This window comes from Micromys minutus (assembly GCF_963924665.1).
Source record: "Micromys minutus genome assembly, chromosome: 1".
Classification (NCBI taxonomy): domain Eukaryota; kingdom Metazoa; phylum Chordata; class Mammalia; order Rodentia; family Muridae; genus Micromys; species Micromys minutus.
Genome location: NC_137969.1, coordinates 70275698 through 70289633, shown reverse-complemented (window position 1 = coordinate 70289633; position 13936 = coordinate 70275698). Strand labels below are relative to the sequence as shown.

Sequence of the window (13936 nt, the reverse complement as noted above, 5' to 3'; positions counted from 1 at the left end):
GGAGAGTTTTGTCATAAAACAAACCAGAATCTGCCCGATGCCCAGACGATCAGCTCAAGGCAAGCAGGGAAGTCCCAGCCCATTGGCCAGAAATTAGTTCAGGAATGGACATGTGTTGGTGTGAATTATGGTTCTTTCAATTTTAAGTGTAAACCCTAGCCCACTGTCTCAGAATGTGATTATATTTAGATAAAGTTTTTTTTTATTTTTTAAATAAGGTGAATAAAATTAGGTAACTAAAATGGGTCTTGATTCAGTATTCCTGATATATATGTGTGTATAAATAGACTTTTCATATATATTATTTATTTGTTTATTTGTTCTATGTGTGTGTATGTACACCTATGGGTATTTGACTATTCATGTACCATGGCATGCCTGGGGAAGTCAGAGAACAGCTCTTGTGAATCAGGTCTCTGTTTCTAATAAAGATCATGGGAATCGAACTCAGGTTGCCAAGCTTGTTGGCAAGCATCTTATATACTAAGCTGTCTTGCTGGCTCTTGGCTGGTACGTCTTATAGAAGAAGAGATTTGAACACAAGAGGATATATTGGGGATAGATGTACACAGAGAAGAGACCGTGAGAAAACACAGTGGGAAGGTGGCTCTTTACAAGCTAGGCAGAGGAGCCTTGGAGTGGGGAAGGCTTGCTGCACATTTATCTTGGATTCCAGTTCTCCAGAACTGTAGGATATAAATAAATCTACAGTGTTTAGGCCACTTAGTCAGACAGTTCCCTGAGAAACACCACTTCAGGAGTGCAGCATTTCCGGCCAATTGGAAAAGGCATGCTGGAGGTCTATGGGTTAAGAGCCGCAGGAAGAGATGAGCCATTCTCCATTGTCTTTCAGTGATGCCTGGAACAGCAAAAACCAAACCATTTTGAATTCAGTGATAGGATGACGTCAGGGTAGAGACTAAATGAGTTCATAGACTCAAAGATGTGAACAAGTTGATACATCAAATAAGCCTACACCTTCTCCAATTACTATTTCATCAGATGATAGATTCACTTTTCTTTTGTCTGAGCCAGTTTGAGATAAAGTTTCTATTAGTCACAGCCAAAAATGTCCAGATCTGAACAAAACTAGAGTCAAGGACAGTAGGGTTTGGATGAGGGGGTATGAGGAACAGCTGCAAAAGGACATGGGAGGTGGGATCTGTGGGACACAGGGACCCATTGGATGCTGTTGGACTCAAAAGGTGATATCCTTCTAATAGTCCTAGATTTTTAGAGACTCTTAGGTCTAATTAGTTGTAGGCTGTTCTAGGATTCATGTACCAGAAAGAATGTATAATAACACTAAACACGTTAAATATCACAAAATATATCTAAGAATCAAAACAAGTACAAAAATTTTATTTTCTTCGTGTGCATATACATTTTTTTTGTTTTCTTTTTAGAGACAAGGTCCCATGTATCCCAGACTGGCCTCAAACTTTCTATGAAGCTGAGGGTGATATTGAACCTCTTCCTCTACCTTCATCTTTTTTTTGCCTTTCATTCAACAGACTTTTCTCTGAGAGAGTAGAACCATCACCTTGATTGATTACCTTGATCACCAGATTAGCCTTGGCAAGGAAGGTACATCAGCGAGTACTAGTTGGGCTTCCATTGATCTTGTTCTCTCAAAAAAATTCCTTGGTCAGTTATAAAGAGTATGTCTTTATGAACTTTAAATTGGTTCTTAGATTTTCTTTGTCAAGGCCACTGGCATCTTTATTAACAATCTACATCTCTAAGTTCGTTCTAAGGGCGGTGGTCGAATCTTAATTTGCTCCGGCAGCAATGCTTAAAGGTCAATCACTATTCTTGTAAATGCCAAAGACACTGCCTGGTGGAAGCCCCTTAGAGTGGTCACACATGAAATGGGACAAGGTGACTGCAAGGGCCGCAAGCAGAGCAAAACTCCACAGAAGCATGAAGTCCTCAGGGCAGGTAGTCCTTGGGGCTCTGCCTCCCTGAGGCACACCCATTGTAATAGTGTTAACAGGTAGGCTGGATCCCAAGAATTCTAAAGCTCTTCTGCTATTCTTCTTGCACAACCCCCAGCAGTGGGCTACATGAGACCCAATCTCAAAAAACACCAATCTCCACCACCAATACCACTGGCAAAATTTTCTTTTTCCTATGAATGATTATGGTAGACGTTAGGAATTTTTTTTTTTTTTAGAAATATATAGCTTACAGGAAAGATGACACAAATTGAAAACCAACATCCAACATCTCTTCTTAGAATATGGAACAATACAAGTAGACCTGAATATTTGTCCTTTAGAGCCGACTGATTTCAGAATTACCCTGTAATAAACAGATGCTCTATCTATACTGGGCACCTTGCCATAAGGAAATCTTGTGTCTTGCTGGCCTTTCCCTATAAAAGGACCAATGTCTCACACATGCAGCAGCCTCAGCAGAGCTAGGTTCCTGTCTTTACCCGGCTAGCGATTCTCAGCTCCTGCCAGGTACAGAGGGACAGTAACTGCTGTTTGTGTAATAGGGGGGAAAGATTTTGGCTCAGGTCACAGTTAAAGCCAGAAGGTGCTGAGTTAAAAACCAGAAAGGAATATTTGGATAGTTGAAGGACTCAACAGGAGCCGAGACATGGATGAGGGGAAAAAAAGGTCAGGATTGAGTGTCCTTCATCTTGTTTTTCTCTAGCTGATCATGACCCAACTTGGCTTCCTGCTGTTTGCCGCCTTTGTCACTAGAGGGTGCAGTGCAGGTGAGTGTTGCTACAGGAACTCCGTTTCCTCAAGTCACCTCAAGCTTCAAAGGCACACAGCACTAGACTGTTGCTCCCAGGACCTGGGTTTCTGAGCGCCAGAGATCATGCTCCCCCGTAGGATTTCTCTGGGTAGCCCTGGCTGTTCTGGAACTCACTGTGTGAACCAAGCTGGCCTCAATCTCAGAGACCTGCCTGCCTTGGCCTCCTGCATGCTGGGATTAAAGACATGCACTGTTGAAGATTGCTTGATCATGCCTTAAAAAAATTTTTTTGAAGTTAAAAGAATTTTATTATTTTTCAACTCATTTTTCTCTTCCCTTCCAATCCTTCCCAACTATGCCCCACCCCTACTTTCTACCAAAATAAATGCCTCTTTAATTGTAAATATATAATATATATTTCTGAACATATAAATATAACCATCCCCATTGAGATGGGTGCTTAGTGCTTCTTGAATAAATTGGCCTGTGGTAGTGAGATTCTAAGACAAGTCCTGGTCCAGACTCTGTGCCTGTCTGTGGCTCTAGGGACACAATTCTTGCTGACAAGGGGAGGCTGGGTGTTGCCTAACAGTGAACCTCTGTGTCTTTCCTAGCCAAAGAGAACCTAGAAACCAACCGAGGCTCCTATTTCTTTTCCTCTCTGCCCAGAAGCTGCAAAGAAATCAAGCAGGAGAACACAAAGGCTCAAGGTGAGTGAGGAAGCATTTAAAGGCACTTGGAAGTCAAGGGCAGAGGACTGTACGCTTCAAGCCAGGCTGGGGAGACCCTGTTTCAAAAATGCAAACAAACAAACAAACAAAAAACCCAGTTAGAAAATCAGGCGTTTCTCCTCTGGAATGGTCTTTATTTCTCTCTCTCTCTCTCTCTCTCTCTCTCTCTCTCTCTCTCTCTCTCTGTCTCTCTCTCTCTCTCTCTCTCACTGTGAGCCACCATGTGGCTGTAGGATTTGATTTCATGACCTCTGGAAGAGCAGCCAGTGCTCCTTGCCTCGGAACCGTCTTTCCAGCCCAAACCTTTATTATTATTCTTTTGCCTTTATTTTTGGAGATATAGAAAATGTGATAAAATATACTCAGTGGATAAAAATTGCCACTTACTCAATTATAAGGGTTTCCCGAGGAAAGAACAACCTTCACAATGGTGTGGATCACCACTATCCATCTCTGGAACATTAAACGGTAACTGTAGTCATCAAGCAACGCTTTTCTGAAGTCCCTGGAAACTGCTGTTCTGTTTCCCACATCTATGAATCTGTTTCTTCTTGTTACACCACATGAATAGTCTGCCTTATTTCATTAGTATGCTTCATGGCACATACATGTTGTAGAACACTTTATTTATGTAAATTATTATTATTATTATTATTATTGTTATTATTTACATGCCTGTGGATGGGAAGCTGTGCATGAGTGCGTAGGTACCCGCAGGGTCTTGAGGAGGGCTTCTAGTCATCTGGAATTGGAGGAACAGGCAATTGCACCCTGACTGCCTAGTGGGAATGCTGGGAACCTAACTCAAGCCCTCCACTACAGCAGTACTTGCTCTTAACCACTAACCATTTCTCCAGTCCACTTCATTCTTTTTATCTAGTGGATTTATAGGAACAGACATAGTACTTATTGTGTATAATATATAGCACAGTATATTGCTTATTCCTTTTTTAAATAGAGGGAAATCTTGGTTGTTTCTGTCTTTCAGGTCTTGTGAGCAGAGCTGTGGTGAATGAGTCTCTGTTCCCAGTCCTTTGTATAGACCGATAGGAGTTGCTAAATCCTTTGATAATACTATATTTAGTTTGAGGAGAAATATCATTGTCAGTTTGGGTAATTCTGTGTTCTCCCTCTGTCACTGAGACATGGCTTTCTGAACTCAGGTGGATCCTGGTATCCCCAGGGCCACATGTGGTAGGACACTCAGGGTATAATGCATTAGCCATGTTTGTAGTTTCAAGAGCCATTCTGCGTTTGAAGCTGAGATTGTCAATGAGTCTGCGCACAGGAGGACTGTGGACTGGTTCTCTCCACAGATGGCCTCTACTTCTTGCGCACGAAGAATGGTGTCATCTACCAGACCTTCTGCGACATGACCACTGCAGGCGGTGGCTGGACCCTGGTGGCTAGTGTGCATGAGAACAACATGCGTGGGAAGTGTACAGTGGGCGATCGCTGGTCCAGTCAGCAAGGCAACAGAGCAGATTACCCTGAGGGGGATGGCAACTGGGCCAACTACAACACCTTTGGGTCTGTGGAAGGCGCCACAAGTGATGACTACAAGGTTGGTGTGCTCTGTGGTAGACCTTGAGAAAGTCTGAGGGTGTGAGCCAGGGAGAGGGCTGGAAGTTACCCTTGACATAGGGTTGAAGAAGTAAAAAATACTGATCCTGAATCCCGAACTCACCCATCTAGGCTCATAGGTAAGTAGGTGGTGGCAATGGGACCATTATCCTTGGAAGTGGGGTATCTGAGCATGGCTGGAGCCCAGAGAGATTAGCTTTGCTGAGCATTGTGCACGTGGATCTTTTTGCTCAGTGAACTCTCTTGCTCTGGTCAGGCTCAGTGTTGGTTGCTTTCCAGAACCCTGGCTACTTTGACATCCAGACTGAGAACCTGGGGATCTGGCATGTGCCCAACAATAGCCCCCTGCATAGCTGGAGGAACAGCTCCCTGCTGAGGTACCGCACCTTCACTGACTCCATGAAGTATTTGGGCCATAATCTGTTTGGCCTCTACCAGGTACTCAAGACTACTGGCTGAGTCTCCTTCTCCTTCTCATGGGCGTGGAGAGAGGCAGGTGTTTGAGGTTGGGCAGAAGCCATCACTGCACAGGCTTGTGTTCCGTGTTTCCCTAACTCTTAAGTGTAATGATGGTTCTTTTAGGATGTTTGAACCAAGGAAGGCAGGGGATAGGGATATGTAGAAAGCAGAGTAGAGGAAAGGAGAGGGAGGAGAGGGAGAAGAGGAGGGGAGAGGTAGGAGAGGAGGGGAGAGGGAAAAGAGGAGTGGAGAGGAGAGGAGAGGGAGGAGAGAAGAGGAGAGAAGAGAAGAGAGAGAGACAGAGACAAAGGAAGGCATTCTTTCTTGTCTGACTGGTTTGGAAACAATCTCAGTTACTGGGCCAGTGCTGTGCTCCTCCATGTAGGGCAGCAGTCACAGGAGTTCCGATGCCATAGCCCTCACCCAGTACCTTCTTCTGTTCCTTGTAGAGGTTCCCAGTGAAATATGGAGAAGGGAGATGTTGGACTGACAATGGCCCAGCACTACCTGTTGTCTATGACTTTGGTGATGCTCAAAAGACAGCCTCTTATTATTCCCCCAATGGCCAGAGTAAGTCTATAATGTTCTTCTGAGCTCTGTCAGACACATGATCAATTCAGTTATGAAGAGTAGCAGTCATTTATCAACTGTTGCAGCCTGCTCTTTTTCTACGAATGTTTGTGTTTTGTTTTACTTCCTTCTCCCTTGAGCTTTGAACTATTACTAACCCATTTTAGAGACCAGGATACTAGAGCACTGATGGTTCAGGAACTCAGCTGAGAGCACAGGGGATAAGTAGGAGAGCAAGCATAGAGTTTGATTTCTGTTGTGAGGGATGACTGTTGTGTTCTTTAATATAAACCTGAAGGTGATACATACCTGTCATAGAGGTTGAGCTTATGCTGGGTAATTTCAAACTCTTATTAATCATGGTTGGCATATCAAAGTTTAAAATGAACAAGAAAATGTGGCAGGATCAGAGTCAACATGCTGGATAACTGCCGTGACTGTCCCTCAGAGGTCAGAGTCATCTTCCTGTGTTACTCTTCATAGAAGCCTTCAGCAGTCTTTTGAAACTGACTCCTGGACTCTGGGGTTTGGAAAAGGCTCCTTCTGGCTACATTTGTAGGTGGGATGCTTCAGCCATGGGACATGGCTGTGTCACACTCCACCGGTCTGTCTATCTGTCTGTCTGTCTATCTGTCTATCTGTCTTTCTTCCTTCCTTCCTCTCTTCTTCCTTCCTTCCTCTCTTCTTCCTTCCTTTCTTTCATTCTCTCTCTCTCCTTCCTTCCTTCCTTTCTTCCTTGTTTCCTTCCTTCCTTCCTTCCTCTCTCCCTCTATCCCTTCTTCTCTCTTTCCCTCTCTCCTTTCTTTCTTTTAAGTTTTTGAGACAGGATTTCTCTGTGTGGCTTTGGTTGTCCTGGAACTTACTCTGTACTTCAGGTTGGCCTTGAACTCAGAGATCAGCATGCCTCCACCTTCCAAGTGCTGGGACTAAAGTCATGTGCCACCACCTGACTGCCATCAGTGTTTCTAATGTGTTGAACTAGAAACTGTGCCTTGCATTTAAAATCTCTGTATTAACTTTAAGACAGCTATTTCTAGACCCTTCCTTGAATGCTGTTTTCTACCTTTTTCTTTTCAGGGGAATTTACTGCAGGATTTGTTCAGTTCAGAGTATTTAATAATGAGAGAGCGGCCAGTGCCTTGTGTGCCGGTGTAAAGGTCACTGGATGTAATTCTGAACATGTGAGTTCTTTTAAAATACTACTTATTTTATTATATTAAATTACACACACACACACACACACACACACACACACATGCCTGTGTGTTTTTGTGTAGGTATATAACTGTGTGTACATTTACCCTTGGTCCCTGGAAATGCAGTTACATATGGTTTTGGCATGTCTGACATAGGTGTTTAGAATCAGATCCTCTGTAAAAGTAGCAAGTGTTTTGTATTGTTGAGCCATTTCTCATGAGTCTTATTAAAGACCAAAGGGGTCTGTGAATAAAATTTTTCAGTGTGTGTTGAGCTTGGGAGACTGTCATAATAGTGTGAGCACGTATGTGGGAGTGTGCTCTTTCCTCATTCTTTCTAGGTCTCAGGGATCAGAACTTCTGTCTAGAAACAAATATTTTATCTTGTAGAAGACCAAAGTCAATGTTATGAACTTCTAATGCACTGCTGCTGTTAGCTTAGATTTTATGACAGAACACTCACTAAATAGACCTAGGATGACACTTGTGTTTAGGACAACCTGTAGAAGTCTTTGGGGTCTTAAGGTCAATACAGAGATTGTCAGTACCTTTGGGGTTAAAGAGATAACATGTGTTGTCACTCTCCACCCAGGGTTTAACTTTAGCTTTCAAAGTGAAATGTATCCTTTCCAGGGCTTGTACAGATATTCACATGCTGAGAAGTTACTAGAAGAGTTTAGACATCTGGTAGACCTCACTCATGCTATTTTCCTCCCTACTACAAACACTTTCTCTAGTTAGAGATCAGCATGTATATTGATTTCGAGGTCAGGTACATTTAGCTCCACTGCAGCTACCTAATATTCTCCTAAGCCTGGAATCATTAGACTCTTGCTGTTTATTTATTTATTTTTCTAGTTTGTGGCAAAAAGCAGAATGAGAGTATCTAATCTTTGGATAGTCAACAGTAGGAATTAACAAGAATACCAGATTTTCTTAGAACCCAGATCTCCTCAAAGTAACAGTGTCCTTAGCTCCTGACAGGTGGCCCTGTTTCATGGTTTCATTCCTTGGCCATCAGAGTATTCGTTTTCCAGAAAAGATGTGGAAGCTTTGCTAACAAAGAGGCCCCTGATTGTGATGGAGGGTGATGAGTACAGAGATAATGAAAGGGGAGGTCTCTGGGAAATCTTGGACCCTATTTACCTTTCAGTCAAGGTGAAGAATATGAAATGTTATACACACAGGCCACAGTGTGTATTGTCTTGTTGTTCAGCATAACTTGCTTTGAACACCTAGACTGTAACAGTACAGGAGACATGAACCACCATGTACCCTGCTAGTACTTAGGAGATTAGACATTTATACAAATGTATAATTGTTCTATGACATGTTTGAAGTATAATAGAAATAAAAACTAAAGAGCTTGGATATGGCTTAGTGATAAAATATTTGCCTAATGTGCAGAAGGTTTTGTTTTCTTAGTGACATAAGACAAAAGAAAACAAAACAGAAGTTTCTAGGGCCTACAATGAATACTGGAAATGGCAGAGTATTCTGACTGCAGGAGAGGATTTTTGGTTTTGAAACAGGTCTCAGATATCTCAGGTTAGTCCTCAGCTCTCTGTGTAGTTAAGGATTAACCTTGATCTCCTGATCCTCCTGCCTTCACCTTCCCAGTGCTAGGATTAAAGGCATGTGAAACCACACCCAATTTATAGGAAAGGTAGTTTTTGAGTTGAGTCTTGGGAGATGGACAGAAACTTATGGTGCAGAGCCAATTTAGGGAGGGTGAATAGCGTGTTTAAGTTACCAGTGTTTCAGCTAGCATGCGGTATTGAGGGAACGCAAGCCAAGTTTTAGTTTTGATATATAGGATGGATGTAGGGTAGAGGCAAGAGCTGATTTAGGAAATGTTAACAGTAACTAAACCAGGAAGAGACTTTTACACCCTAGTGAGTTTGTACTGTACGAGTAAATGATGGAAACCAACAATACGTTTTAAGGAGAAGACTGACTTGATTATCTATATGTTACAAATATGACACTGTTTTTCTTAAATGTATTTTATGTATGTGAGTACATTGTTGCTGTCTTTAGACACACAAAGAGAGGGCATCAGATCCCATCACAGATGGTTGTGAGCCACTATGTGGTTGCTGAGATTTGAACTCAGGACCTCTGGAAAAGCAACTAGTGCTCTTAACCCCTGAGCCATCTCTTCAGCCCTAAAGATGACACTGATAGCACAATACGGCAGATTTCAGTGGGGGAGAGACTAAGCACAAAGAGAGATGCTTTCCATGGTCCATATGAAATTGTAAAGTAGGGCAGCATCCAGATATGGGGCTAATGAACACCAATGATTTCAAATTTAAGAGCAGAGAACACACAGCATGGGAAGAGATGTCTAGGATAACCTTACAGTTTTCACTTGGGGGAGTGAATATCATTTTAAAATTTTTATTAAAGCTAAGTTTACTCAACTGATAACCACAAAGTTATCTGTTAATAGGATACATTGTGATGGCTCAATACATGAACAGGTCATACAATGTTTAAATCAGCTTGTATCCTCAAAACAACAACAATAACAACAACAATAACAACAACAAAACCTCATGCATTTCCTTATGGTGAAGCATTTCAACTACTTTCCTCTTATACTAGTAATTTTATGGGGGGGTGTTTCTGTTCCATTCTATGCTGTTTAGTTCCCAAGTAAGTGACATAGAGACATTATGCTTTATTAACAAGCTGCTGGTATTATACTGGGCAGTTTTTGAGCTAGTTTAACTCAACTAGGCTATCAATAACCAGATAAATGTCTCAGTACTTGCCAATTGAGTCTTGCTCTGTTCCATGTGTGTCCTCAGGGCTAGCTTCTCATAGCCATGTATTTATGGTCTGTCCTGCATTATGGCAACCTCCTTTTCCCCCTTATCCTTTGTCTTTCTGTTTATGATCCCTACCTGAGAGCCCTTCACTCAATCCAAAGTTCTGACTTCCCTTCTCCTTCGCCCAGTCAGAGGCTCTAGCTTTTGATTCACCAATCAGAGATAATTGAAGATCATTCTTTACAGCACACTGGTTAATACAATGCCCGCATTTAGACTGCAACCTGATCTTAGAGCACAGAACTCAGCATCTGAATACACAGTGCACTAGACCAACCCCAATACCCTCTAGCTTTTGAATGTTGCAACTATTATAATTATTATCATTATTATCACAATCATCCTTCTCTGCAATAGCACACTAGCATTTCCTGTTCCTATTTAACTGTAATTTAGTACCCATTCAATCTCTATACTTCCCTTACTTTTAGGATAGTGTGGCAGGACATTATTCTGCTACTTGGAAGGTTGAAGCAGAGAATCAGCAAGTTCAAAGCCACTGAATACCACTTATTAAGTTACAGTGTCTGAAAGGAGACATGTTTGGAGTCAAAGAGGAAATTTACACACTTGCTGCTTCATGTTTTGGTCAATGATGGATTGTTTATATGACAGTGGTCCATGTGGTAGTATTGCTTAGAAATGCTATGGTGATTCTAGACTGTTTGAGGACACCCTACGATGTTCACACTGTGGCAGAACAGCCAATGATTCCTCACAATAAATCCCCGTTGCTAAGTGGTGCATGACTGTAAGTAACTCTGCCCTCCCCGCCCCCATGTGAAGCTTGAGATGCTGGAATAGTGATTCGAGTGGAAGATGAATTTAAGATCTTTGGCCCAAGAAATATCAGGGCTGAAGATGAACAGTTTGAGTCCTTAATGAATATTTGGCTATTTGAAGGCACAGGAGTGGCACAAAGTAGGAGAGTTATAAATGTGTCCCCTCTGGGAAGTAGCACTTAAAGAATTCATGAAGGAAAAGTCTAACCAGGGAACCTGAGAATGGAGATTCAGAGGAGTTGAAGGTAGGAAGAGACAGTCACGCCACTAAAGGTACTGGAAGGGCCTTTATGGATCAAATAGATAAATTCTGCCAGTGGAGTGGATGGTGGGGGCCAAAAAGTCCACTGAATTTGGCTATTAAGGTGTGTCTAGACTCGTTAGCTATATTAGTCAGTCTTTTGCCTCTGTGATAAATACCCAAGAGGAACAGGTTAAAAGAAGAAAGTCTTATTTAGTTTCATAGATTTTAGCCTATGGTCAATTGGCCCCATTGTTGTTAGATTCATGATGAGACAGAACCACCCTACAGGAAGGGAATATCGGAAGTGTGTCTTACTGACCCAGGAAAGTGAGAGCCAGCATGAAAGGCCAGGCAAAATCATCTTCAAAACCATGCTTCTCTGAGGAGGTAGTTGGCTTAGCAGTTAAAAGTCTTTGGGGTGCTAGTCTGGTGACCTGAGTTCATATCTCTAGAACCCATATGTCAACTGCACACAGTTGTGGAAGTGTCTGTAATTCCAGCATTTCCTAGAGAGGAATGGGCAAGACAGGAACCTCTCCAGAAGCTGGTGGTCAGCTTCACACAGTGGTGAGGAGAACCAACTCATACAAGGTGGAAAGGCAAGGCCCCATATCTGGACTGCCCTCTAATGTCTGCATTCATTTGTGTCATATGGGTGCATGTGAACCCCAAACCACTTCCTTTCCCAGTGACCTATTTTCTCTAATGAGACCTCAACTTCCACAGCTCCACCACCTCCCAATAGTCAATTCACGAACACGTTAATGACTAACCAATTGATGAGTCCCTTCCCCTGCCTCTGAATATTGCTTACGCCAGGGACCTGGTCTTCAGTACATGCACCTTTTGGGAAGGCACTTCATATCCAAATCATCTCACCTGCTGACCTCTCATGGCTTCTCGTGTGTTTTCTAGCACTGCATCGGTGGAGGAGGATACTTTCCAGAAGGTAACCCTGTGCAGTGCGGAGACTTTGCTTCATTTGACTGGAATGGGTATGGAACTCACGTTGGGTACAGCAATAGCCGGAAGATAACCGAAGCAGCTGTATTTCTGTTCTATCGCTGAGAACTCTGTGGGATGGACCCAGACTTCTCCAATCTGTAGGCTCCAAGGCACGAAGAAACACTAAGCTAGTAACTAGAATGCTAATGACCAGGATATGAGATTAAATCATGTTCATTGCAAACTCGGTGTCTTCATGAATTCCTTCTGTGCAGGGGTGGGAGATTTCAAAAGAGTTTCTGGTCCCCTAGATGGTTGTTCTTGGAACATCAGGGCTGGAAATCCTGATACAGCAATACCCTTTTAAATAGCCTCTCAAACATCCTAGATACAGGGAGGGTAGGGGGGCCCTTACTCCACTGCTTCCTTGTCTTGATTTTAAAGATTAAAATACAATTGATTTATTTTGTGTGTTCAAAGAATTATGTGCTAGGTGGTGGTGGCGGCTCATGCCTTTAACTCCAGTATTTGGAAGTTGGAGGCAGGCAAATAATCTCTTGAGTTTGAGGCCAGCCTTGTTTACAGAGCTAGTTCCAGGATAGCCAAGGCTACACAAAGAAACCTGTCTTGAGATCCCATCTCCCCAAATTATGTATATATGTGTTTCTGTGGAGTAAAGTGTACCACATTATGTTCAGGTGCCTGCCGAGTCTAGAAAAAGGCACTGGATTCCCTGAAACTGGAGTTATAGGAGATTGTCTGCCACCTCATGTGAAGGCCAGCTAGTAACTGCGCTTGGGTCCTCTGACCTGCTTGTAACTCCTTGTAACTGTAGGGCCGTCTTTCTCTATTTCCCTTCTCTTTTCGCTTTTCTCCTTCTTCTCATTCCTGTTCCTTTCCTTCTGACAGAGTCTCATGTGTTCTAAGTTGACCTTAAGTTGCCTGTGAAGCCAAGGGTCACCTTGAATTTCTATCTCCTCAGTGCTTGAATTATAGGCATGCATCACCATGTTCATGGTGCTGGGAATCAGACTCAGGGCTTTGTGCATGGTACAAACAGAAACACAGCCTCCTCTCTCCATATTCTACTGTTCCTAACTCATACATGTTTCAGGCTGATCTACAGCTCTAAAATCCTAAAAACACTCTATTTTTGAAGAGATATCTAATCCTCATATCTCGTGCATTCTAATACTGGTAGGTGAGGCATTCTCCTTAACAAAGGATAGGACTGGCAGACTTAGAATGATGGGGATCTCGGTTGGTACAGAACACTCTTAGGCACCCATCTTCAGAAACTGGTTTGGAGGTTGGGTGGCTGTATCGTTCTCTGTGTTGTTGGTATAGACGGGAGGGAGACAGTATCTGCTTTGATCCGTGACAACATATGAATAGTCTTATCATGCCCTTTCTCTAGATAGTGCAAACATGATTGTAACAAGCCCTTCAGACTCTATAGTCCCAGGTGCCAACCACTCATCATCAGTTAGAGACAAATTTAAAAAAATTGAAAATTGGATGAGGAAGAAACCTGGATATTGTGGGGGCACCCATTTAACTCCAGCACTGGGGGAAAGAGATGGATCTCTGTGAATTGGAGGGCCAGCCTGGTCTACAAATAGAGCGCCAAAACAGCCAGGACTATCCAGGAGACCTTGTCTCAAAATACCAAAATAAATAAATAATAAAAAAGCTTTTTTTTTTTTTTTTTTTTTTAAAAAGGGGAATAGAACAGAATAGGAAAGGAGAAAATTTAAAAAAAAATTGAGGGAGAGATAGCTTAGGTGTTAAGAGCACTGGCTGCTCTTGCAAAAGACAAAGGTTTGGCTCTCAGCACCCACATCCTAGCTCATGACTGTAACTCCAGTTTCAGGGT

General features: G+C 42.6%; 1 protein-coding gene across 1 annotated transcript; it reads left to right on the top strand.

Moving 5' to 3' along the window:
* Window positions 1-2670: 2670 nt before the first annotated feature.
* On the top strand, window positions 2671-12183 carry ITLN1 (intelectin 1; the record flags this gene model as incomplete). The annotated part of the gene is made up of 7 exons (XM_080923839.1): window positions 2671-2728; window positions 3327-3422; window positions 4760-5007; window positions 5307-5465; window positions 5936-6056; window positions 7134-7237; window positions 12031-12183. 7 exons carry the CDS (start codon window positions 2671-2673, stop codon window positions 12181-12183), a joined length of 939 nt encoding a protein of 312 aa, XP_080779965.1.
* Between the last annotated feature and the right edge of the window lie 1753 nt (window positions 12184-13936).